The sequence below is a fragment of the Brassica oleracea genome, chromosome C8 (genome assembly GCF_000695525.1).
Source record: "Brassica oleracea var. oleracea cultivar TO1000 chromosome C8, BOL, whole genome shotgun sequence".
Lineage (NCBI taxonomy): Eukaryota > Viridiplantae > Streptophyta > Magnoliopsida > Brassicales > Brassicaceae > Brassica > Brassica oleracea.
In genome coordinates, this window is record NC_027755.1 from 34259184 (window position 1) to 34286694 (window position 27511).

The 27511-nt window shown below is 34.6% G+C and overlaps 4 protein-coding genes across 9 annotated transcripts; 2 read left to right on the plus strand and 2 right to left on the minus strand.

Moving 5' to 3' along the window:
• Positions 1–270: 270 nt before the first annotated feature.
• On the plus strand, positions 271–6123 carry LOC106312022 (formin-like protein 18). Its single transcript, XM_013749389.1, has 17 exons — positions 271–916; positions 1046–1749; positions 1827–2048; positions 2121–3358; positions 3433–3559; positions 3678–3749; positions 3832–3930; positions 4042–4083; positions 4172–4252; positions 4326–4376; positions 4458–4539; positions 4632–4726; positions 4803–4874; positions 4961–5077; positions 5168–5236; positions 5333–5399; positions 5531–6123. Exons 1-17 carry the CDS (start codon positions 844–846, stop codon positions 5671–5673), a joined length of 3354 nt encoding a protein of 1117 aa, XP_013604843.1. The 5' UTR covers positions 271–843; the 3' UTR covers positions 5674–6123.
• Positions 6124–6453: 330 nt separating this feature from the next.
• Positions 6454–7717, plus strand: LOC106309747 (short-chain dehydrogenase reductase 3c-like). The gene is made up of 2 exons (XM_013746863.1): positions 6454–6734; positions 6819–7717. The coding sequence occupies exons 1-2, from the start codon at positions 6721–6723 to the stop codon at positions 7588–7590; spliced, it is 786 nt and encodes a 261-aa protein (XP_013602317.1). The 5' UTR covers positions 6454–6720; the 3' UTR covers positions 7591–7717.
• Positions 7718–11918: 4201 nt separating this feature from the next.
• On the minus strand, positions 11919–14681 carry LOC106311073 (cycloeucalenol cycloisomerase-like). The gene is made up of 8 exons (XM_013748301.1): positions 14504–14681; positions 14293–14429; positions 14099–14182; positions 13746–13787; positions 13029–13139; positions 12734–12925; positions 12373–12470; positions 11919–12251 (listed from the first exon to the last, which is right to left on the minus strand). The coding sequence occupies exons 1-8, from the start codon at positions 14508–14510 to the stop codon at positions 12074–12076; spliced, it is 849 nt and encodes a 282-aa protein (XP_013603755.1). The 5' UTR covers positions 14511–14681; the 3' UTR covers positions 11919–12073.
• Positions 14682–20025: 5344 nt separating this feature from the next.
• LOC106312745 (carotenoid 9,10(9',10')-cleavage dioxygenase 1-like) lies at positions 20026–27247 on the minus strand. 6 transcript variants are annotated; one of them, XM_013750376.1, is made up of 14 exons: positions 26742–27246; positions 26577–26647; positions 26471–26485; positions 25544–25655; positions 24994–25093; positions 24855–24917; positions 22525–22635; positions 22265–22449; positions 21939–22077; positions 21725–21842; positions 21544–21645; positions 21160–21461; positions 21041–21068; positions 20026–20312 (listed from the first exon to the last, which is right to left on the minus strand). In XM_013750376.1, exons 1-14 carry the CDS (start codon positions 27198–27200, stop codon positions 20279–20281), a joined length of 1839 nt encoding a protein of 612 aa, XP_013605830.1. In that variant the 5' UTR covers positions 27201–27246; the 3' UTR covers positions 20026–20278. The 6 variants fall into 6 exon arrangements, with proteins under 6 accessions (XP_013605830.1, XP_013605832.1, XP_013605829.1 ...); XM_013750378.1 differs by lacking the exon at positions 21041–21068 and having other exon boundaries at positions 20290–20312; XM_013750375.1 differs by lacking the exon at positions 20026–20312 and having other exon boundaries at positions 20965–21068.
• Positions 27248–27511: the final 264 nt, after the last annotated feature.

Consider the following 27511-nt stretch of genomic DNA (forward strand, 5'->3'; position numbering starts at 1 on the left):
AGGCATATATATATACACTCCGGATGTTAATAGGTTAGTTAGTGTAAGCACGGCCTTTTCTTAGATCTTAACTTGAGTGTATACAATAAAGGATGTTATATTATTCTTTATTACTTAAAAAAAAACAATGGTATCTAATGTGTACTTATTCAAAGATTATCTGTATTTTTAAATAAGTTGATTTGCCAAAACACGAAGAAAAATTAATTATATTTCCATGTTTAGGAAAGTAAATAAAGCAAAAAAAAAAAAAAGAATATTGAAGACATGTATCATAGTCCTTCGAAAAGCTAAACAGATCCTTTGGGTCCGTCCTCCTCTCTTATCTTTTTTTCTTGTTAAATCGGACATCCTCAATCTCTGTCTCAAATTCGACATAGCTGTATCATCTTCTTGCTCTCTCGAATTACAGGAAAACAAAACCCTAGTTTTCTCTTTCTCTCTCTCCAAATGATAACCTAGCTCTCTCTCTCTCTCTCTCTCTCTCTCTCTCTCTCTCTCTCTATCTTTTCTCTTCTTCGCATGTGCAAAGCTATCAACATCTGTTTTGATTGAAAGCTAAGTTTCCAATTCCGAAAAAAAAACAGAAGAGATTGAAAGTGTGTATGTCAAGACAAGCCACCAAACTACAAAGAAACACACACACCGTGTTGTTCCTTAAAGACCCAGCAACCAGATAATCTCACCTCCTCTTCTTCTTCCTGACATTTTCTCGCTTTGTTTTCTGGTGATTTGGGGGTTATTGTTTCGCCCTTTTCTGCAATGTGGGCTCGCATTTGGTGAAGCCGCTCATTATTTCTAGGGATTGTATTCTGGTAAGCCTTTAAAAGAAGAACTCTCTCAATGGCCTTGTTTAGAAAGTTCTTCTACAAAAAGCCTCCTGAAGGGTTAGTGGAGATCTCCGAGAGGGTTTACGGTACGCTCTCTGCATTTTAAGTGTTGGGTTTTTAGAAAGTTTGTGCCTTTTTAGCTCTTAATTAGTTCAAACTGTTAGTGTCTCTATAAGGTTAGCTGATCCTTGTTTGTATTTATATTTTCCTCCCAGTCTTTGATTGCTGCTTAACAACGGATATGCTGGAAGAAGAAGAGTACAGAGTCTCCGTAGGACGCATAATGAGCCAGCTGCGAGAACAGTTCCCTGGTGCATCCTTCATGGTCTTTAATTTCCGTGACGGAGAGAGCACAAGCCTGATGGAGAGTGTGCTCTCCGAGCACGACATGACCACCATCATGGACTACCCTCGTCACTACGAAGGCTGCCCTTTGCTCACAATGGAAACGGTTCACCACTTTCTTAAATCAAGCGAGAATTGGTTGTTGTTGAGCCAACAGAACATCTTGTTGGCACACTGCGAGCGTGGCGGCTGGCCTGTTCTGGTTTTTATGCTCGCTTCCCTCTTGCTGTACCGCAAGCAGTTCAGCGGAGAAGAGAAAACACTTGAGATGATGTATAAGTATGCTCCTCGCGAGCTGTTGCAGCTGATGTCTCCGCTGAATCCGCTCCCTTCGCAGCTGAGGTTTCTTCGGTATGTTTCGAGTAGGAGCGTTGGCTCGCAGTGGCCGCCGCTGGACCGGGCGGTTACGTTGGACTGTATCAATCTTAAGCTGGTTCCTGACTTTGATGGTGAGGGTGGGTGCCGGCCGATATTTAGAATATATGGTCAGGATCCGTTTATGGCTTCCGACCGGACTTCGAAAGTCCTTTTCTCCATGCCTAAAAGAAGCAAAGCTGTTAAGCATTATAAGCAGGTGGTTTGTTTGTTTGTTTGTTCATTCAGTCTCTCTCTCTCATTATAGTAACTTAAACTTCTTGTCTACCGTTGCAGGCAGATTGTGAGGTGGTGAAGATTGACATTAATTGCCATATTCTCGGTGATGTGGTGCTTGAGTGCATTACTTTAGATAGTGATCATGAGAGGGAAGAGATGATGTTTCGTGTTGTGTTCAATACTGCGTTTCTTAGATCGAACGCTCTACTACTTAACCGTGATGACGTTGATGTGCTGTGGAACACAACAGATCGGTTTCCCAAAGGTTTCAGAGCCGAGGTGATTATTTTATCTTTTTTTTTTTCTTTGTTTGTATCTATACAAGTGGTAACATTCTGTGTGTTTGTTCAGGTTATATTTTCGGAGATGGGAGCTGGTAACAATCACGTCTCTGTTGATTTGCCGGATATGGAGGAGAATGATGGTTTACCTATGGAAGCGTTTGCTAAGGTTCAGGAGATTTTTAGTGATGGAGAATGGTTGGATCCAAACTCTGATGTTGCTGTGACTGTTTTTAACCAAATAACAGCAGCAAACATCCTTCAAGAGAGCTTGGATTCAGGTTCCCCTCGAAGCCCTGACTCGCGTAGCCTAATTGAATCGGCGCTTGAGAAGGTTAGGGAGAAAACCAAGTTGATGATATCGGATAACGTTGCTGTGAGTCCTGATGCATTCTCTCCGGTGTGGAAAGAGAGAGACACAGATTCTTGTCATAGATCTTATGCAGATCCGAACTCACTCATTAAGAAGGTTGATGAACCGCATGGACTTCGAGTTTCTGTGCAAAGACAAGTTCACTCGAAGATAATCTCACCGAGATTGACATCACCAGTTTTAAATCGTTGCCCCACACAAGCATCGTCTCCTGCTTCAGTCTCAAGGTTTCACAGCTCCCCTTCTAGTCTTGGGATCACTTCAATATTACACGATCATGGTCCAGGTAAAGGTGAAGAGGCTACTTCTTCTTCATCACCTTCCATCACGTTTCAACCAGCTTTGCATCCGCTGATACTTAAAGCTTCTCCTTCAAATGGCTCTCCCCCAGGAGAAACAGTTGTGAAGCCACCAACGTTGCCACTGCTGAAGCCACTTAAGATTTTGTCTCCTCCTCCTCCTCCACCACCCCCACCACGACGTCCTGCATCCTCCTCTCTGCGTTCCACAGCAACACAAGGGCCACCTCCACCGCCTCCGCCTCCACCTCAACGTTCTGCACAGCCGTCTTTTCCTTCGCCACCACCGCCGCCACCTCCAAAGAAAGTGGCAACCACATCTAACGCTCCACCTCCTCCGCCACCACCTTTGCGTTCTAAACCTCTTTCCGGAGCAGCTGCAGCCCCTCCCGTTCCTCCTCCACCAGCCCCTTCAGCTCTGTCTCGCTCTCAAAACGGTGGCTGCAATGGAAACGTTCCTCCAGTCCCTGGACCACCACTGGGTTTAAAGGGGCGGGGAATGTTACAGACGAATCTTAAAGGTCAGGGTCAAACGAGAAAGGCCAATTTGAAGCCGTATCATTGGTTGAAGCTTACTAGGGCGTTGCAAGGAAGTTTATGGGCTGAGGCGCAGCAGACACCTGATGAAGCTGCTACGTATGAATGTTTAGTTTACAAGTATTTGATTATATTAGCTTCGGCATCTTCTAACTGTGTCTTTCCAATTCTAGTGCTCCAGAGTTCGACATCTCTGAGCTTGAGAAACTCTTCTCAGCAGCGATTCCTACTTCTGACAATGAAACCAAAGGTGGGAAGTCAGGTCGACGTGGCCGGCCTAAAGTTCAGAAAGTCCAGCTGGTAATTGTTGCAATGAGCATTCTGCTCTTCTCACACTACTAGTTTTCCAAGATCTGTTAGAATATAGCTTACAGTCGCTCTATTTTTTTCCAACTAACTTGGTCTATTAGCTTTGCAGATTGAGCTCAGACGAGCATACAACTGTGAGATCATGCTCTCTAAAGTTAAAATACCTTTGCCTGATTTAATGGTAAGTACAAATTTTCTCATGTTGTTGAGCAAAAGCTGTTTTAAATCGTATTATCTTTTACCTGAATGATGTTGGGTCACAGAGTTCTGTTCTTGCATTGGATGAGTCGGTGATAGATGTTGATCAAGTTGACAATTTAATCAAGTTTTGTCCAACAAAAGAAGAAGCAGAACTGCTCAAGGTATTTTTTTATTCTTTATTTCTGCTTCTTGATATTAAGTTATTATCATCCAGCGACAGCTTCTTTTGTAATACACTGATGCTACTACATCTCCTGTCTTGCTTTCCCTAGGGCTACACTGGAAATAAGGAAAATTTGGGACGGTGTGAGCAGGTTGGTCTGCTGAATCCATATTTATAGATGAATTCAAGTTCTTCTCTCAGTTCCGTACTGACAGCTATTCTGACTTTTCTTGTGATAGTTCTTTTTGGAATTGCTGAAAGTTCCTCGAGTGGAGACCAAGCTAAGGGTTTTCTCGTACAAGATCCAGTTCCATTCCCAGGTACGAGCATCAACTGGAGTTTTGTATCTGTGTAATGCTTTCAGGTTTCTAAAATTTTGCATTTTTCCTTCAGGTTACTGATCTTAGAAGAGGTTTGAATACAATACATCAAGCAGCCAACGAGGCAAGTTGATTTATTTTTGTTCGTGACCCACACCAGGATTCATGTTCCACTCTTGACTCTGTTGCATGTTACACTTTCCAGGTTAGAGGATCCGCTAAACTAAAAAGAATCATGCAAACTATACTTTCCTTGGGCAATGCCTTGAACCACGGGACCGCAAGGGGTGAGAATATAATCTATTGCCTTTTCTCTGCCTTATTTTAACAGAGTTATTGGTATCTTTTGTATATATACTACTTCTTCTCTTTTTGACAGGCTCAGCTATAGGATTTCGCTTGGATAGTCTTCTGAAACTCACTGACACTAGATCCCGCAACAGTAAGATGACTCTGATGCACTATCTCTGTAAGGTAGGAGCTTTTTTCAATCGTTCCCTTGTTTTAATGTAAAAGTCTCTTTGCACTTAACATGCATTCCTCTTTACAGGTGCTCGCCGAAAAACTTCCTGAGCTACTTGATTTTCCAAAAGACCTGGTGAGCTTGGAGGCTGCAACAAAGGTAGGTTTTTGCTTTTATTTGTAAGGAAAGAAACACTCGTTCAAGCCTTCAGTGGTAATCTCTCTGACAATATTCTTTGATGGCAGATTCAACTAAAATATCTAGCAGAGGAGATGCAAGCAATTAGGAAAGGGTTGGAGAAAGTTGTACAAGAATTCACAACATCTGAAACTGATGGTCCAGTATCAAAACACTTTCGTATGGTACGATAAAACAGGATACTTGTTTTAACTAGTGATTGCTATTGTTTTTATCATCTGCGTAGCCTTCTTGTGACTTGTTTTATGCTGCAGAACTTGAAAGAGTTTCTTAGTTTAGCCGAAGGAGAAGTTAGGTCCTTGGCTTCTCTTTATTCAACTGTGGTTAGAACTCCCTTCTTTTTATTGCTTTTTCTGCACCACATTTACTTTCAACATTTCAAGAAGCTTAGGCGCTATTAATCCGTTGTATTTTCTTAGGGTGGAAGTGCCGATGCTTTGGCGTTATATTTCGGAGAGGATCCAGCTCGTGTCCCGTTCGAACAAGGTAAAATTACTCAACAACCTATTCAGTTTCTTTTCCTCTTATCTCTTGTTTTCTATGCATATTCTCCTTTTGGGTTTTCGAGTTGTGTCTCTGGCTTGACCTATGAGAAACTAATTCCTTGTAATCTGCAGTTGTATCCACCCTGCAAAACTTTGTTAGAATATTTGTACGGTCGCACGAGGAAAACTGCAAGCAAGTCGAGTTTGAAAAGAGAAGAGTACAGAAGGAAACAGAGAACGATAAACTCAAGAAAGGTGCGTGCAGTGAGAACTGATACACAGACGTCAAACACAAAAAGGTTCATGTTCTCTACTCGCTCGACCTCCTTGAGTTGCCTTTGGCAGTCCTGGGAACCAGAAACTACATGTTCCGGCTCCTAGTTAGAGAACTTTCAATTTAGTTCATCATCAGACAAGACAGTGGCGTTGGAATCAGTCTTTTAGCTTAGGTGATAGATTACAAAAGCAGATGGGATCTGGCCGTTATCTACTGAAGAAGACATGAAGATTCAGCTCTGTGATATGATGGAAATAGTATTAGATAGACTTGTAGCTGTTGAGTTCTTCCCTGGTTTAATGCAGAAAATGTTATATAACTTTTTTTTGTGTATAAATTTTGGGAGGAAGAAAGGGATGTGTAAATATTGAGTTGTGTTTTGTGTGTGTGCGCGTCTTATCAACACTTGCAATCTTACATCCAATGAAATATTTAGGCTTTTCCTACATGGCATTATCTCTAATTTTTTCTCTTTGTATTTTTATAAAATGTTGCTTCTTCCTAGCTTTTCTCCAAATGATATGGAAGATTTATGAGCAAAGGTTTAAAATCGATTTTTCAGCCTTTCTAACACCATTTCCTGTCTTATGAAATCCATGAGAAAACATAGAAGCCGCAATAGAATTATTTATATTTACATGATTTCAATTTATAATGTCAAAATATTTTTTTTCAATTTTATAAATTAATTTTAGTATTAAATATATGAATATATACTTTTCAAAAAAAAAAAAAAATTCTCAAGATGAGTTATAGTATAAGACTTCATTGTTTTGAATACTTTTGAAGACTATAAACATAAAAGTGTTTATAAGTTGTTTGTTTGATTATAAGAAAATAGTTGTAATTTTCTTATGATTTTATGTTATTTTTATATTTGACAGAATTTAAAGTATATACAGTATGTGCATTCAAATTTTCTTTCTGAGTTATTTTTAGCAAATCTCGCATTTTTAAAAGTAAATTAAGAAATTCAACTCTGCAACGTATTGGCGAATACATACCCTCTCCACATTATACATCCCTTGGAATCCATCCCTCAGCAATGTCGGAACTAAGGCAAGTGCGTCATCTCTCACTATTTAATTTTGCATATTTGCATGATTGATTTATGTACTTAGTCTGTCTATATACGAAATGAAGACTGGATGGCAAGATCGTAATTATAACAGGCGGAGCCAGCGGTATCGGAGCCGAAGCGGCTAGGCTATTCACCGACCAGGGAGCTAAAGTGGTCATAGTCGATATACAAGAGGAGCTAGGCCGAAACGTCGCCGTTTCGATCGGGAAAGAGAAAGCCACTTTCTACCGTTGCGACATAACAGAGGAGACACAAGTGGAGAACGCCGTCAAGTTCACCGTCGAGAAGCACGGAAAGCTCGACGTTCTTTTCAGCAACGCCGGCATATTGGACCCGCGGGGAAGCATCCTCGACTTGGATCTTGACCGGTTCGACCGCATCATGGCGGTTAACGTTCGCGGCGCGGCTGCGTTTATCAAACACGCGGCGCGTGTGATGGTGGAGAAAGGTACGCGTGGGTCTATCGTGTGTACGACGAGTGTCTCGTCGGAGATTGGTGGCGGGAGACGCCACGGGTACACGGCGTCTAAACATGGACTGCTCGGGCTGATCAGAACGGCGTGTGGAGAGCTGGGGAAGTATGGGATTAGAGTCAACGGTGTCGCACCGTACGCGCTGGCGACGCCGTTGACTAGCCATGACGAGGAAACGGCGAGGCAGGTGGAGGAAGAATTTGCGGCCAAGGGGGTTCTCAAGGGTGTGGTGCTTAACGCTCGCCACGTGGCGCAAGTGGCTCTGTTTTTGGCTTCTGATGAGTCGGTTTATGTCAGTGGTCAAAATTTGGCGGTGGATGGAGGTTATAGTATGTGTCGTTCAGTCAATGTTCAAATTTAGAGAAACAAAGATAATATAATAATTGAATCAGTAAAAAAAAAAGGATAATAATTGAAACGGGGTGCACCAAAGAAAAATATAATAATTGAAACGTGGAAACTCTTGTCATTTTACTCTTTTTTTTTTGATGTGATAAACTGATATGATTGGGGGCAAACAATATGAATTCGAACGTAAAACAACCTAGTAAAAGTTTTGATTAAGATAACCATGTGATATTTATTAGAAATTTTTACAGTAGGAAACACATTCTAAGTTGTCAATTACACTAAAAGACATATTGGACATACGAAACACGTTACCTTAACAAAATTACCAACATAACCTATAACTAAAGAACATCTCATTTCGTTACACTATCTATCTAGACAAATAAGATAAATTAAAAATCAAAATATAACATCACTTTATCTTTTTGGCGTCGGTTCTTCTTTCAAACAAAATCCCTAATCTAAGAAAACTATGAAACGACGAAACCCTACCCCATTTCTCCCGTGCGACAAATTTGTAATCTGAGAAAGATACTTTCGATGCCGCTCTAAATCTTTTTGATTCGTCTCTCTCGACATCGTATTACCGTGTTCCACCTCTCGATTTCAGTATCTGGATCGTTCCTTGGCCCCGACCGCCGCCGCGTAGTCTTCAACGCTCTTGCCGATTAGTTCTCGATCTCGATCTCTGTTCTTCTCCGCCTCCTTTGATTCACAGACAAACTCCACATGGAAAGTTAGACCCCGCTTCTTAGAACAACTAGTTGTTTTCTCGGCCAAACCCTATGAAAGTGACGGTGGCTCTCTTGGTCAATGTGTGCGTGAATATTGTTGATGTGGTCGGAAGAATTGTGGATGAGGATCTCGTAGTTAGTGGTTGTGTTGATGTGACCAGAAGAGTTGTGGATGGAGCTCTCGGTGGTGGATACGAAAGTGGTAATAGAAGGAGAGGGGAGGTGGTGATTAATGGAGGTGATGGTAGCTCTCTTCGTCAATGTGTGTGAATATTGTTGATGTGGTCAGAAGAGTTGTGGACGGGGTTCTCGTAGTCAGTGGTTGTGTTGATGTTGTTGATGTGACCGGAAGAGTTGTGGATGGAGCTCTCGGTGGTGGATACGAAAGTGGTAATAGAGGGAGAGGAGATACTGGAGGTGGTGATTAATGGAGGTGATGGTAGCTCTCTTGGTCAATGTGTGTGTGGATATTGTTGATGTCGTCGGAAGAGTTGTGGACAGGGTTCTCATGGTCAGTGGTTGTGTTGATGTTGTTGATGTCATGACGTGTGGATGTGATCGGTGTGGACGGCAGTTGTGTGGATGTGGTGGCTGTGAACATGAGAGTGGGGGTGGGGGAGGGTCAAGTGCGCAATGGTCAGATAAGAGGTGGTCAGATGAGATATGAATAACAATGAAGATCCCACTTTTGTCTTCCATGTTCTGGGTATTTACGAGATTTGTATAAGATGAAAGTTTCTGCATTTTGTAAACGTTTGTATTTATTTTCGTATTAACCAATTAGATTTTGTTCAGATACATTTTTGTTTAGAAACCAAAAGAAAAATCTATCAGTGAAAGGGTTAAAGTCGTGTGGTTCACATGACATCACACTACTCTCACAAACAAAAACTATACGTTAAAGAACAACATTTATTAGAGCCAAAACTATACGCCTCTTCTGAGCCATTAGATCTTGTTTCACCAAAAAAATCAACAGCCCAAACAAGATACCCTAAAACCCATATACCTACTTTTACTTTTCCACCTTCTGCATTATTCCAACTATAGTGTTATCTGGTTTGGTTCTTTTCTAAATCAACGGCCTTAATGTCCAACGAAAAGATAGCTGTCCCAATATTGTGCCTCATTTACACAATGTGTCTTCAGGCGTTAACAAAAGAGAGAAAGTCAGTGTAAACGTCTCTCTTTTATATTATCAAACATTATGTATGCTTATCAAGTTAAGATATTTGACATATTCACTGTATCACATTCATATTATATGTGCTAGAAATTTTGTATCTTTTGTACCCTAACCACAACAATCACGTCCACAACAATAAAAATGTGTCATAACATACACGCCTAACCATTATTTCCTATCCACGACTTTGGAACCACCATATCCTAGCAAAACACACCGTTTAATTTATTAAGATAAAATGAAATAACTAGTTTAATCATTGATTCTTTTGACATGGGCATTTTGGTCTCGAATCTACCAAACAATACAAGTAAAGTGTGCTAAAACCACAATGTGTTTTTTTTGCTGCAAAGAAAAGACGAAATGTGTCTTTTCATGTAACCTTTTCTATATATTAACACGAACTGAAATTGAAAATGTTGTAACGAAGAACGATTTAGGTAAGGTAATTTTGCATTAACTATATCAACAAATATATAGAATTTTGTCCTAACTGGAATTGAGTCATATTTTCGTCATCAGTACACATAATTTTTGATCATATTTTACGACGAATTAAATTTTAACGTTTTTATTTATCTATATTATTAAAATTCAAGTACAAAATTGGAGTATTTGGAAACATGGATTGTAGTCTTTTAAAAAAATTAATTTTGTTTGCAAACAAGGATAATAGTATTAAGAAAAAAAAGTAATGGGCTTATGTTATTAATCTATCTATCTATATTATTAAAACTCAAGTACAAAATTGAAGTGTTTGGAAACATAGATTGTAGTCTTTTAAAAAAAAATTATTTTTTGTTTGGAAACAAGGATAATAGTATTAAGAAAAAAAGTAATGAGCTTATGTTATTAAGAAAAATTGAAAGTCCATCATATTATTAGAAACTATATATCTGGACCAGTTTTAAAATATACGAAAATATGTCAATTTAATTGCCTAAAACTTTTTTTTTCTAAACTAACCATAAAACAAAATTTAAACTTTATATACATATTTCAAATCAAAATAATAATTCAAAGTTGATTTATATCAAAAATTGATTCAAAAATATACATATATTAAAAATGGATTTTTACTAAACTATTTTTCAATAACCATTATAAAAAAATGTTGTCAATATATATAAAAATAAATACAATACAAAGCTCAATTTGAAATACCAACTCAAATTATGGTTTTTATATTTGATATTAAATTTTAAAAATATAATATATGTATTTATTTATATGATGGTACGTATAAAATACTATTAATTATATGATTATTTATATGGTGGTACGTATAAAATACTATTAATTATATGATGACAATATACGATATATAATAATGACTAGAGATGGGCTTTCGGGTACCCATACGGGTTTAGTTCTGATCGGTTTGCGTTTCGAGTTTTCGGGGTCAAAGATTTCAGCCCTATTAGGATGTTTCTAAATTTTGGTTTGAGTTCGATTCGGATCTTTGCGGGTTTGGATAACCCATTTAAATTATTTTCAGAGTTTTAAATCATTATATTTTAAATTTCTCAAAATCTATAAATAAAATAATATATTACCTATAAATTTGAATAACATATGTCAGAATACCTAAGCTTAACATATCAATTGGCTTGATTTAAAATTCTGGACACGGAATCAATAATTATTTTAAATATTTTTGGTGATTTGAGTATACTTTAACTATTTCAGATATTTACTTTTGACTATTTATATATATTTTCAAGTATTTAAACCAATTTAAAAGTATCATTCTTGATGTTTTATATACGTTAAATCTAAAAATAATTAATATATATGTTCGGATCAGATTCGGTTCTCTAAATAACAAAATTTTGAATAATTTGAATATTTAATCAATTTATGTTCGGGTTTGGTACTATATTTTCGGATCAGTATCGGTTATGTTCCTCGGATTCATTTTTCCAAAACCCTAATAATTACATGGAAAACAAATATCAACATATTTTTCAAAATATAAATCCGCGCAGGCGTGCGGGTCAAAGTCTAGTTACTATTATGATTTTATTTGATGATCAATTAAGTCAGAAATAAATAAATAATTCTAATTTATCAATATTTTGATGGACAGTTGGTATTTTAAGTAAACCTTAGAAAATAATTATGTTCTCCTCCAACTTCAAATATATGTCTTTGGATTTATGTAAAGACATTCTGAAATCAACACATAACTCTATAGGCAAAGCGAGAGAAATTCAAAAAATTATATTAAAAGACTCAGGTGTTCGTCTTCCAATTAGGATACACTCGATTAAAGAAGATTTTTCAGACACAATGAACGCAAGCAAGTCTATGAAGTTTCGTATAATTCAATTATGTAATTAATCTAGATGTTTAGGGATCTTAGGGTTCATAAAAATATTCTTACAAAGTAAACCATATGAGAGAAAACAGAAGAAATGTATCAAAGCAGGTGTCATCTGAAGAAGAAAAACGTTATAAACATGCCCATAATCGTATCATCTACTTCCCAATTCCGTAAAGAGCAAATGGAATCTCTCGTGCAGGCTTATCTTTCAGTCCCCAAATTGGTCGAAACAGCCATCTTTCAACCTTCAATGGGAAAACCATGCTAATCCAGACTGAAGGCAACTTTTTCCCTCCGGTAGGGGAACTATAGGTCCCAAGAAAAGACGCCATAGATCAAGAATGATCGTTACCAACATAGAAGCACCTAAAGCATCAATAGCCACACGTGACAAATTCCATTTATCACTTGATTTCTCATCCATCCTGCAATACCACCATTACCAATGAAAAAACGCATATGAGAAGGAGATGAAAAAATCTAGGACAGAGTAACACTATAGACCAGTTTCAATAGGCATCAGTCTTGTTTAAGGCGTCTCTTTACCTGAAGAACATTGGAAAGCTCACAATGAAGTATAAGGCATAGAACAAACATCCAACTCTGTACATGGCATTTCGGTCCACAAACTCATAGTAAGGAAACTGCATATGTTTGGAAACAAAACAAAAACATATGAAACCTGTTCTCAAGTAATATCCAAAGAAGACTCTAGAATGGTTTTACTAGCTAAACATATATAGCCTTTAAGCCTAATATATACAAGAATAATTTATCAATAAGCTACTACTTCATAAAGCACGAAGTAAGTTGCTTTCTATGGTTTCCGGGATTAGCTAGAAACAAAAAACTAAAGAACTAATATGCCCTAAGAAAAAGTACCAAACAAATGAACACCACAACATACATTGACAATAGAAACAGTCTCCAGGTATGCAATGAAATAAGAAAAGGCCAGTATCCATGCAGCCTCAAAACACCATCTCAGAGAATCTGGTAAATCAGAAATGGAATGTCGTAGCCTTCGAAGAGTAATGTTGGATGCAACGTGGTAAAAGAGGAAACAAACATGTGCCATGAAGAATGTGCTGTGAGGCACCTGTTCAGCACAAAAACCTGCCATCATGAGCTCATGGAAACAATAAAACACAGACACACACACACGATGGAGAAAAGCCGAGGTTAGATGTGTGTTTGCTTACATTATTCATTTTCCACGCCGGAAAAGTATATGACGCTCCAAGAACTTGGAAGAAATAGTGAGTCAAAAAGTAGTTTCCCACATAGCTGAAAATAATTATCCAGAGATTTGCCTGTGGTAGAAATAAAGTCCTTAATTGATACAATAACGGATGAGATATCAAACTCTCGCCACTGTAATTATTAAGAAATTAACTATACCTTAACCCGCGAAACCGCGCAGATGTTTGCTTTTTTTTTATATATACGTAAAAAAAATTGTACATCATTAACACTAAATATTCTTAACATTAACCATATTTTCAAACGTTTATGGAAATATATTCCGGTTAAGATTCGATTAAAGAAATCTATAATTTAAATTAGGAAAAAACAAACATAATTAAATATAAGTTCAATAAATATCTCAATGGTATGTCATTGTAAATAATTGGTAAAACTAGGAGATCGTAATCCAATTTTGTACTCTCCTTTTAATAGATTAGATGGCACCATATTAAACTAAACTTTATTAATGTCAAAAACATAATAAAGAAAGTGTTGAATAGATGAGTAAATATTAAGAGAGTTTTCGATGTAATATTTATGTGTAAGATTTTCTGGTATTATATTAATTATGTTTAGGAAAATAACTAAGAAATATGCAGCGAGAGTTTCTCTACATGTGATTTGGTAAACCAAATAGCTTAAAATTAAAAGAGAGAAGGAAGAAAGTTTGCCTTAACCCAATAACGGTCCTTCCAGCATAAGCCTCTGTCGGCCTGAAGAAAGGAAGACAATAGCGGTTAACTATCAGTTAGAGACACAAGTAGATGATCATGGCTATAGAACAACAAGTCAACATGTTTGGTCACACTGAAACAGAGTTCTCAAACCGTAACACAGTCATCATAGCTTCTATACAACCAAATAACATAAAGATCTTCGTTAAAAACAGGTTACATGCATTTAGTAGATGTACAATACCCTCTTTAGATGTTTTCAAATTTTTCCATTAAGAGTAACTTCTAGTCCAAGGTAAGGCGACAAAATAAAAAGAAAATGGATTAATGAAAGAAGAAGAAGTTGTAACCTTTCCAATAACTAACATTGGTATCAAGAAAGCAGGAACAGCTGAAACCAAGGCCGCAAGCAGATACTCCAACTCCGTGAATGTCTGCTTGTTGGCAAATAAAATTTTAATTGTTTCCAACTGTGAATAGCTAGTTGCATGGAGCTAAACAAGACTTCATATGAAAATATATTGATAATCTTACAGAAACGTACCTCGTAAAGCTTGTAAGGAACAATGACTCCCAAGGAGAGAGTGAGCCAGAAAGGAGTGTAGAAGAGGAAGAAGAGCTCTCCCCATCTCTTGCTCGGATTTTGTGCCAGCCACAAGCTCCGAGAAACATCACTTGGTCCTGTAAAGAACTTTATATTATATTATGTTAACAAAAATCGATAAAACAGAAGAAGCAGAAGAGATGGGCGTTACCTGACATCTTCCTTGTGACCGGAAAATCTGGAGTTTGGCTTTGGGAGGAGAAACGTTTCGATGGGTTACTTGAAAGGGATTACTTTGTACGATCGACCATATAAATAATCACAACAAAGTGAACGTGACAGCTCTACTATCGTGATTATGACGGGAATTATGTCCGCAATTAAGATTTAATCACATGTGACGTTACTCCATGGACCATTCTGACTAGCTGTAGAGGGTGTACTTTTAATGCAAGCAATCAACAGAAGAGCTGAAGAATAAGAGGACTTAAAGAAAGTCAACGGGTGATAAAAAAAAAAAGAGTAAACTGATGAGTTGGATAAAAGAAAGTAAAAATTTAAGTACTCTGTTACCAGGAGAAGGTTTGCAGTTGCTGAGCAAGATGCAGTTTGAATACAAAGACAAGAATATGTGTAAATATTTATATCATATATGAAGGAAAAAGATACACGAAAATGTTTCAGTTTTTTTCCAAAGATGATGTTTATGCTATTTTTAAATTGCTCTGTTTTTCAATCTGCTCCCTCTTATCACTCTGTTCCTTTTTGCAACTCTGCAAAAATTATGTGATTTTTTTTTTTAAATTAGATGATTATTTACGCGATGCTCACAACCTCTAGGTTCACCAAACAATAGAATTGTGTTATTTCATATTCAATATTTTTTAAAAAAGAAAACAAAATATTGTATTATACTATTTTTTAAAATTAAAAAGTAAAAAGAAATAAATAAAAAATAGTAGTAATTACAAAAAAAATATTTTTAACGTCGTCAGCAAAACATTAAACCCTAAATCCTAATCTCTAAACTCTAAATCCTAAACCTTAAACTCTTGGGTAAACTCTAAACTCTAGGATAAATCTTCAACTCTAAATCAAAATCACTAAACACTAAAACACTCAAGGGTTTAGGGTATAGAGTTATAGGGTTTAGTGTTTTTATTTAGAGTTTATGATTTATCCAATGGTTTAGGGTTTATCCAAGGGTTTAGAATTTATCAAATGATTTAGGGTTTACCCAAAGGTTTAGGGTTCACCCAAAGGTTTAAAGTTTAAGATTTAAGGTTTAGGGATTAGGATTTAGGGTTTAGTGTTTTGCTGATGACGTTAAAAAGATTTTTTTTAATTTTTTTTCTGTAACTACTATTTTTTTTTACTTTTTTTTTTATTTTAAAAACATAATATAATTTGATAATATTTTGTTTACTTTTTTAAAAGATATCGAATTTGATCCTCACCCTATGGGGTGAACCCAAAAATAACTCCTGCTGACATGCTGTGAAAGTTTCTTTTACTTTTTTTTTATTTTACTCAATAAAAATTATTTTTTTGTTAGTATAATGTAGTTTATATTTTTCAGGTTATAACATAATAGTTTCACAAATTATTAATTATATAACTAAATAGAGTATAAAGAAGTATTTTAGATAGATAATATTCTTTAGGTTAACGATACTAAATTATTATTATTTTAATTCAAATAGTTCTGAATCGAAACCCATAATTTTCTTGAGCCAGGAATAAGAATTGGTTAATTAATCTGTTTTCTGCGAGTCAGCCAACACTTCTACCTGTAATAAAAAAGACTTAAAAAAGACTTTACCAATAATGTTAACGATAATGTTATATTCATTAATAATAGTATAGTTTGGATTAATACACTCAACTCGGTCTTTTTTTTGGGTTTTCTTTAAAAAAAACCCTCAAAGATCAATTTTTTTTGCATATTAAACCGCGAACTTAAAAACCCACGTGTCAAACCATGAAGTGACGGTCAACTTGCAATATAGTCTTCAGTTTTGTATAGGTGTATAAGAGTGTGTATATTTTTAACTGAAATAAAAACGACTTAGTTTTGAGCAACAATTTACTTTTCTGTAAAAAATGCATAATATGGGCATCGAACCTGGGTCAGTAAAACTAGATAGGTAAAACAATGATCAACCAAACCATTTATGCTGTCATGTTTCTTTTGCTAACCGCTGAACACAAACTCTCTTATACTATATGTTTTCTTCTTCTTCTTCCTCCTTCCTCTGTACTCTCTCCGACACAAGATGGCGCGGTCAACGGAGTCCTCGTCTGTCAAATGAGCCCTAAGGACGAAGGAGGAGTTGTGGTTATTTCTGATTCTGTGCCGCTCTTTCGCTCCACCTCGCTCTCCTTGCTCCTCTCTAGATCTCGCTCTCCTTGCTCCTCTCTAGATCTCGCCCATCATGGTCTCTCTCACTACATAAGTTTTTGAAATTGAATATTGAAAAACTTAAGATCTGAGTGCACTGTTGCGAATTCTCAATATTGTTGTTCTGTATCTGTGTTTGGGAGAGAGGCAGTGTCTGTAATACGTGCTCATGCGAATTTTAGTTCATGTTTAATGATGCTAATTAAAGAGTTTTAGAAGATACTTTTTGGGAATGTGTGAAACGCGGTATTGTTTGATTAATTATTTTAGTTCATGTTTCTTAAAATGTTCACTGTTCTGTAATTATGTTTGAGATAGATTTAGTGGATGTGTCAAGAATCATGTGCAGAGGAAGGAGGAAGAAGAAGAATACATGTAGTATAAGACAGTTTGTGTTCAACGGTTAACAAAAGAAACATGAGAGCATAATTGGTTCGGTTGATCATGGTTTTACCCATCTAGTTTTACCAGTAACCCGGGTTCCATCCTCGTATTATGCATTTTTCTGTAAAAAATAAATTGCTCAAAACTACTTCGTTTTTATTTCAGTTAAAAATATACATGATTGATGATTATATTGAGGATTTACCGTTACTTCGTGCTTTAACCTGTGGATTTTCAAGTTTGCGGTTTAATAAGCAAAAAAAACTATATTCGAGATTTTTTTTACAGAAAACCCTTCTTTTTTTGTGAACTTAACACTCAACTCGGTTTCTTACGCTAAAAGTTAGCATAATAACTCAATCTCGTCACCCAAGAGATGTTGAAGGCAAAACTATCTTACTGGAGCATATCTAATTTACTTCTATTTTCTTGATAACTGAAAAATTTGTAAATAAAAATGGGTTTTTTAATTCAATATATTTTTGTATAATAAATAAATGTCATATTTTTTATTATAAAAATTATACTTTTTCAGTTTAAATATAGAAGCAAGAAATAGCATTCGATAATAATAAAAATAACATTTTCTATTATACATTAACATATTGGAGCAACAAATATTTATTTTATGTTACAAAAACAAAAAAACAAAACATTCATTTTAAAATTCCTCTATTTGAAAAAAAATAGATTGGAAATGGTCTTAAATAAGAAATGCTCTGTCTTCTTTTTAATCTCAGTTATCTAGGCTTTTTCATTCTTTTACAGCATTAGTTTCTTATCATTTGGAGATTTAATTGTAAGTACTTTTTTGGCAGTGTCAAAGAAATAGTTATGCTTACTAGATGGTGTGACTCAGTGTCTAAGATAATAAACACTATAAGTATGTATTTATCCAAACTTTCTCATTATTTATTATATTTACATGGGATGTGTCTAAGATGTGTTAGGTTTTGAATCGATCTAATTCAAAACCAACAAATTAATTTATCGTGTTTATTAATTTCTCGAATATTAATTTATAGAGAACCAAAGATCTAATATGTTTTTGTCCTTGATAGTTAATTTGAACCGACCCAACATGAGATCTTATAATTTATGATTTGGAGTGTTAGTTTGTAAGTATTTTTTATTTTTGGCAGTGTAAAAAATAATTAGATGCTTACTAGATGGTGTGACTCAATGTCTAACACATAAAATATTTGATCAAAATCTAAATTATTATTCAAGTGATTTAAGTATTTTATAAATAAAACATTATACTAAGTATATAATTTGGTATATACAAAATTATGAATTAAACTAAATATATATTATTGTATGAGGAGTTCTCTACGATAGCATTTTTAATTTATTTTCACAGAAAAAGAAATTCAAAGAAAAAAATGATCAAAATTTTTTTTATTGAATGATAAATATACTTTTCTAGACTTTGAGTTTATAGTTAAGGGGTAGAGTTTTGGCGTGAGGTTTAAAAATTTAAAAAATAGAAAATAAATATTAAAAATTTGAGAATAACTTTTTGAAAAATAATTTTAAAAATAATTTTTGAATTCGAAAAAGAAATTTGAAAAAACGAAATAGATTATAAGAAGTTCAAATTGAAAACATATAATTCGAAATTATAAATATTTTTTTTTATTATTATTTATAAATCTATAAAGCAATGAGTAGAATAATATTTTTCCTATTTGATGAAATTTCTTTTGGTAATTTTCTTTTTTTAAAGATTTTTTGTGACAAAACCTTAAAATGAACTACTTGAGAAAATTGCCTTATTGTATTCTATTATTTATTTTATCTTAATATTATAATTCCTAATATTTATATTATCTTATTACTATTATATTATAACTTCTAAGCGATTTTAAAAAAAAATATTACCATATTTTTTTAAATGTGTACATCTAGGCGCGACATAAGCTGCAACTTTAAACATTTCTTAAATCACTCTTAATTGTCTCTTTCGTATAAATTATATATATTACGATACTTGGTAGTATAATATATATTACGGTACTTGGTTTGGTTTATTTGCGTTAGCTGACGACTATTTGGATGTTTCGAATGATCGAATCAAATGTTTTGAATGATGGAATCAATCTAATTTGTATTTATGTTAGTTTTTTTTGTTGAGTTTAGTTTATTTATTTATTGATGTATTGCTTTTTAGAGCACAAAATCCACCATCATTTACTAGTAGGAACTAGTAGGAGTCCTTCAATAAAATCAAAATATTAAGATTTTTATTTGATTATTTGTAATCTATTCTATTTTGATTAGACCAATCTGTAGTAACTTAACATGTCTTATTTGATACTATTTGTCTTAATCAATCAAAAATATAAACTGTGATATTTTATTCATGCATGTGATCCCAAATATAGTTGAGATTGAGAAATATCTTCAACACATCTATGATATAGTAGTTGATTTGTGGATTCAAATGATTGAAACATTCTATCTTCATACTGCTCTTTATTGGTGCTTCCATCAAATTCTCCAAAATATGGGTTGACTCAATGTCTCCTTCCATATTAACTTGTACTTCCGCAAGGAATATGTTATCCTTTTTATTGTATTGTCTCTGGCCGATGGGAAATCAATTTCGAAAAAAAGCCACGAATATTGCCACGAAAAACAATCGTTACATGTTTTTTCCTTTTTTTTCGTTGCCATTTGTGCAGGAATTGATTGGTGGGACGTATCTTTCGGTGGACTAGCCACAATATTTGCCACGAAAATGTTTTGTGGCTTTTTTTTGTTTTTATACTGCCATCTGTTATCTGTAAACAAGTAGATTGGTGGGACGTTTTTTTTTGGATTACCTATTAATTTACCACGATTATAAACCGTGGCAATCTTATATCATTATTAAAAAAAAAAAATCTCTTTCCCACGGCAGTATCATCGCAAATCGTAGCAACATTTGCCACGCATTGCTACGTTTGGTTATTCTTTGCTACAGTTAGTTTCGTGAGATGTGGCAGGTGAACTTGTCATACTAGCTAATAGAGTTAAGAAGAAGAAAATTTTTAGAAAGAAAAAAAATGGAGGCCACTGTAACGGCCCGATCCCCCGGCGTCCGACCGGGGTTATCGAAAAGGCGTTATGGACACATGTCTACTCATTTAAACAACCATACGTGTTCCGTTACTGGTCCCAAGAGTCGACGGACGCATAACCTTCTTTGAAATACCGTCACACCCACGTCCATATACTTCTAGTTACAGTCCTGCGCACAGGGAAATGGAAATGGAGGGATGAGCAACAAGTTACTCAGTGAAGTGACTCTAGACCAGCCTGCCCGCATGACACTCTATACTACTCTATGCGGGACTAGCCACTACAATATCCATATTCTTGTGGATTCGCCACATCTCCTATGGATACCTAGTGAGAACTACTGCCACACATACTTTCCTTAGACTCTATATTCTTCCCCACCCATGTTTAACCGTAACATCATTCTTTCATACATTTACTTATCCTTTCACATCCTTATCATTTTCACTTATCCCTTCCCATTCTCATTTACTTTCCTTTTTCATTTAGACTTGTACTTGGACTCAATCACTAGACGCCACTCGTTATCGGTGTCACACACAATACACATCACACTCATGTTTCACTTACAATATCAATAACAACCAGTAGTCATCTATCATCTTAGCATTCACTTCTTTCTAGCATCCTAGCTTTAATCACAAACCACTCATGGAACTACACAGCCAAACATACAAGTATCGATTACCAATCAATCATCACCACAACAACACAAGACAGTTCATTAAGTCTCATTTAACAGTATGAGGGTTCTTATGCATCATGATCCATTCATCTATCAACCTAGTAATAACCATGCTCTATCATCCTAACTCTCAAACATGGTCTAATCAAACCTAACCCCAACATAAAGGATTATACAGTACATGAGAACAAGATGGGTTCAAGACACTCCACCTTAGCCTAGATGTGGATCTGGATGGATCTGGAACAAGAGACAAAGAGGATGAGATCTGAACAGATCTGGAACAAGTAAACAAGAGAGAGAGAGAGAGAGAGAGACGAGATCTGGTCACCTCCACAATACACAGCCACCACCATCGCCACACTCGAACGATCACCCCACCACCACTTGGACGACGACCACCACCACCACCGGCGGCTCGGCTCGTCTTCTTCTGCTGTCTCGCGCGGGACATATACTGGGTCTGAGCCATATATTCCGTGTCCCATCTTATATATTCCTTTGATATTGCCTCCTATTTGCAGCATTGTTTTGCTTGTCTCAGCTTCCGCATGCAGATCAAACTTGATAATTCCTGTAACCTTTGAAATGCCGTCCAGAAATGTTCCAATACCATATACATATCTCTGTTTCCTTAATACACCAAAAGAATAAAATAAAGAAAGATGAGGTTTTCTTGCATGTTTAATACTCATGCACAAAGGTGACATCATACTCTCCAGTGTAGGACTCATTGATTCTTGGGAAATCAACTGAAGATGCAGATAGTTTCTTCTGAGAAGCTGAGCCCGTTTTCATGTTGAATCTCATTTCATACCTGCGCAAGCAATAGTTGAGGAGGGTGTGGCTGATTTACGAGAGAGACTGACGAGATGTATCATGTCACGTGTCCTTACAGTTCGTTGCTAAAACTTCTAAGTACTTCTTCATCATTCCCACTGACCATGTCAAGATTTGGGTTCTCAAGGCGACAAGTGATAAGGACGACTTCTTCGTCTTCTTCCCAAGCATTGGCTGGAGATATAGGGAATCATTCATAGAAATTTAATTGGTACGTAGAATATAAGAATGATCATATGAACTCTTAAACAGACATAGAAAAGCACACACCGTTGTGGAATATAAAGCAGTTGGGAAGCTCAAACCACTTAATCATGAGGTCATCCTTGGCATACCGTGGAAGAACACCAAAACGAGCCTTTTTTGTGGGATCAAATGAGTATAGCATTTTCTTCTCTTTCACCATTTCCTTAGAATAAATTTCAAAAACGAAAAGAATGAATGTATAACCAATTTTTATGATTCTCAAAGGAAGTATAAAAAACAAGTGTCCCTTGTTTGCTTATAATGATCATCTTCTCTTGCGCACCATTTCAACTAAACTATAAGGGAAGCAAAAATTTCTTGTTGGTGTAATCTTTAAATTGAATGAATACCTTTGGCCTGAAGTGCATAGGAAGATCCATGAAGATAGAGTAATTCTCGGTAATTGCAAAATCATGCATCATAATTGGCTCAGATATAGTAATTGGGACAGGGTCATGCATAATACCATCTTTTGAGATCACTCGGTATATGAGATATGGTGGCATATGCGAATAGCCAAATGTAAACATTTCACCTGCACCGAGACAGGCCATCATGGGTCAACAGAAAGAGTAGCTCTCGTCTCTCACAAAAAAAATTGAAGACTTACCTGTAACAGGGTCAACTTTTGGATGGGCAGTGAAGGAGTGGGTCAATTTTTTGTTGTAATCTATCATGCCAAGAGTTTGCAGGTCCCCATCTTTCAAAACTTTGATGACATCTGTACAAACAAATAATAATAATGACATTTTAGATGTTCTATCCAAATCTACAAAATATGCTTTTATATACAAAAGAATGAGCAACTGTAGTTATAGAAAAACACATTGTAAGGAAAATCAGTAAATCACCCATCTCCGATACCAAATATCGGAGGTATTAAAGCATATTTACAAATATGTAATGAAAATAAAAGTTTTCATGATTCTGTAATTAAGAACTCAAGTGCACCCTAATAGGTAAGAAGTTTTGAATCTACCAAAAAGTTAAATTTTGTCTTCGTTTCAGGGGTTTAAATTAAAAACCATAATTTAACAACATATATAACTAACAAACTAGATATTTAGTCCGCACATGCATAATTATCTTATAAATATTTATTAGTATATACATTATAAATTTAAAGACCAGTATGATAAATGATTTTATATATTGATCATTTTATTCAACTTTTATCTTCTTCTTTTTTTTTTAATTTTCTTAAACACCAATATAATCTATAGAACTATGAAAACATAATTACATATGAAATATTCCACGCAATACAAGTAAGAAATTGAACTTATGTCTCTTTTAACTTTTTAACTCTTTAAACCAGCAACATGCATAAAATTACACAAAAACTTCTAAAAACAAAACCAAAATAAGAACAAAGCAAGCGAAAAATAAATAAATAAAGAAATATCGGACAAAACATATCAAACAAAATCATAATGATCATTACTTAGGGGGATGTATTCAACTGAGAGTTTCAGGTGATTTGTATTAAAATGACAAATACACTGTTATTGAAACATGAATTTTAAAAACTCATTTAAAATCCACTGTTATTGAATTTGACATTTCTTAAAGTATTCTGAAATCCACTGTTATTGAAAATATTTTAAACTGTGGAGTTTTAAAGTTTTCATGTGATTTTAGGGTGTTTGGGTATGATTTTTTAGTTAAAAAAATTAAAACTCAAATCCCATAGTTTTAGGTGATATTCTAGAGTAGTTTAACAAAAGTCACTTAAATCTCTGCAACTTATTGAAATCATCTAAAACCCCATTAAAAATCAAATCACATCAAATGTTAAATTGAATACATTCCCCTTAATCTACTTTCTTAGCCAATTGACAAACAAAATATCACTATGTAAATATCAAAAGAGAAATATTAGTTGAGATCAAAGTACAAGTTTAAAATTTATTAACATTATAAAACGAACTTTAACCTTTCAAGAGAAATATTAGTTGAGATCAAAGTATTAATTTATAGTTTATCTATTCTATTATAATAAGAACCTTATGCCTTAGCTTTTCATAAGCCGTGGGTATTAATTTAAAATTGGTATAACCGATATCAATCATTCTAACTTTTAACGTGAGAACTCGAATGCAAAAATCACTTTGCAAATAATACTAGTATAAATGGTTTCAAATTCTTTAGAAAACGCTATAGCAAACGCTATACAAATATCAATTTTATTGAAACATGCTTCTTTTTTTGAACAAATTAAAACATGCTTCTTATTATTTATATACAGTAGAACCTCTATAAATTAATAATGTTGGGACTTTGACATTTTATTAATTTATAGAGATATTAATTTACAAAAATTTCCTTATTTAGATTTCTTATTTTAAGATATATGTATTCTAAGATGAGAAAAATATTTAATTTTAGTGTATAGACATTAATTATTATTTTTTTGAAATTTGATATTTATATTAATTTATTATATTATTTGGTGTATATAATATATATTGCATAGAACTTAAATGTGGTTTAAGATAGAATATTACGAAATCTCATCAAAAATATATTAAATGTTAAGAAAATATAAAGACAATTAGTTGTGAATATAAAACAAACCATATAATAATAGGTTCTTACTTATATAAATATGTATACATATAAATTATTAATTTATAATTTTAATGGGACCATATATCTACATAGATTTTTTTAAAAAAATATTATCTTATTATTTTATCGATTTGTATCAAATTTTGAACCGATCCAAGTTGGAACCGATGAAATTTATTAATTTATAGAGATTATTAATTTATCGAGTTTTAATTTATAGAGAAATCCCTAATTAATAGTCCCAACCTTGCTTTTCTTTTAAGTCAAAATTTCAAGCATATACCTGCTGGTTCAATTATTTGCGATCGCTTTGGACCATCCCGAAAAACTCAAAAAAGAATACAAAAAGGTAGTTAGTAGAGGGCATACAAGGTTTATCCGTCTCCTGTAATGCTAGAAGTTGTCCATGGTGATATACGAGCGCTGTATTAGCTGTTACATGGAAAAAAGAAAGTGAGATTTTAAGATACATAGTTAAGGGTAAAGTAGTATGGATGAAGTAATCAACCAGTTCCGTTTCCGTAAGAGTCATCCAATACTTTCAGTTTAGTTCTCAGATGTTGCATATTGGCCATAAGCAATCCGAAAATTCCCTTAAGGTCCCCGATCTGCATAATTTACAGAGAAAACAAAATGATTGGTTGTTGACAAAAGAAAACAAAAAACAAAATGTGGTTTGAACAGAAAAACAATGATGGGCCAATGCACTGCAACTCATTAGGGGACAAGAGATGTGGCCACGTGAAGCTCCAATTTAGTGTTCTTCGGTATCTTAATAATCAAGAGCTTTGATTATATACATATACTTATATATTTATATTGAAAATTGTAAAATATATATAATACATTGATACACTATATCTAAAGCATATCCATATGTATATATGTTTATTTCAATACGATGATTACAAATTATTATTTAAATTTAAAAGAAAAATTAATAAACATTTTGAAATATTTTTTAATTTTATAGGCTCGAAAATGTTGAATGGGTCTTGAACCAATTTCAACATGCTGTTGTAGAAGATAAACACTTTTGTATATATTGACTAGCTCACCTTCATCAATTTGGCAGCTCCAAAAAACTCTTCCTGCTTGAGACGTGATGTCTTAACGTACCGTGAAACATAAGTTGCTTTCCCATCTTTAATGCGTACTCCATGTATCATCCTGCAATGTTATATTAGACATATGGTATTTCACAAAAAAAATAGTAGACATATGGTAGGAAAATTAATAAAAGAGCAGATTGGGTCGGCGGAAAATATTTTCAGGGCCGTGGCAAAAGAGAATTAATTTGGTTCTTTATTAGAAAATAAAAATTAGGTTCTTTAAGATGATTCTAACGATTCTGAGAATTCAGATGACGATCTCATAATCAATTTTTTTTAAAAGTGTTGGGACAGATTGTCACAATTGTCAAACAATGCAATAGTAATGGGTTGTGAAAGAAGAAGCAGAGGAAGACAAGAGTCGTAGAAATCATGGTCAGCGAAGTGGGTTTGGTTAAGCACACTTCATCGAAATTGTTTTTTAACTTTCCTTTCGTTTTTCAAAATATCTTTATGATTTTGATATTTGTCGTTTTTTAATATGTAACGTTATTTTCTTTACAAATATACCAGCTTGTAATTTTTTAAAAATTAAAAAGTTATATTAAAAATAGTTTAGTTTTTGAATCTCTTAAAATAAAATATTTAAAATTCTTTTATTCACGATTTATTCAACATATTATAATGGAAATAAAATTTATGTGTTTGACAATAAATAAACAGTATTATTTATTCCAAAAAGAATTGCGGCTGAAAACTTTCATTTTGTATCTTTTACAAATTTTATTCAAAAACTTCAAAAAACAAATTGCTGCCACTTTATCATGAAAAATGAACAAGCCCCCGGCCTTGAGCACAGAGAGTGGAGATTGATGAAAAGTGAACGAGACACATAAGGGGACTAGAACATTTAACAAGAAATGGTTAACGTACCCATCTCCATCAAACCTGGAAAGAGCAGAGGGAAGTGTATATTATAAGAGGCCACCAATACAATGATAATCGTTTAATTAGAAAAAAGTGGAAGAAGAGAACATGCCAGAGGTATCCAGCGACAGGATCAAACTTGGGATTTGGACCAACCCTCAGAAATTCACCATTCAAGCATTCCTGGTAAAACACAATCAGATTTAACATTTTACCAACAAAAAAAAAAGAACCCCTGAACACTAGGAAAGAAATGATAGAGGTGGAGCTCCCTCACGGGAAGAAAGCCATGGACAGGGAGATCCTTGACGGGAGGAGTTTCATCTCGGAGGGGAGCAAAATTTCCGGAGAGGTAATTGAGAGGGAGAGACGTATCGTGCATGAACTTGACTACGAGTGCTTCAAGAAGATCGATAAGCTTAGAGGAGAAACCCTTAGAGGGTTTAGGGTTGACAGGGAGTATGCTATCATCGCTGAGCTTCTCCGCTATGAATGTTTGATTAGAAACCGAATTGAGAAGTAAGCGTCTCCAGCGTGAAGAGGGAGAAAAACGATGCAGAGACCACGGACGGTGGTTGCTAATATCATTGTGAGGGTAAGGATTGTTCTGATAATGTTTGGTGGCAGTAACCGAGTAATGGGGCCGCTTTGGAAGCAAGAGATGTCTGTAGTGTAATCTAGAGGTGTGTCTAACTGAAGCGCCTCTAGGGTTAGACGGCGGTGAAAGAGATAACATGTTGAAGAAGATGGTTATTGAGTCTAGACAACTAATACTGTGACGATTTTTGAGATATATATAAAGGAAAAATAAATATAAAATGCTGTTTCTTAAGAATGACTTTTTATCACTCGTTTTAACTGATTTTTTTTTTCAATTTATTCTTCTCATCATTTTAATAAAACACTATACGTGGACCGGGCAGGTGTTTTTTTTCTGTTTACATAATGTAATTAAATATTTTTTACACTATTATAATGTATAAAAATCATAATAAAAATAATGACAAAAATACATCACATAATATAAATATTGATGTAGCATAATTC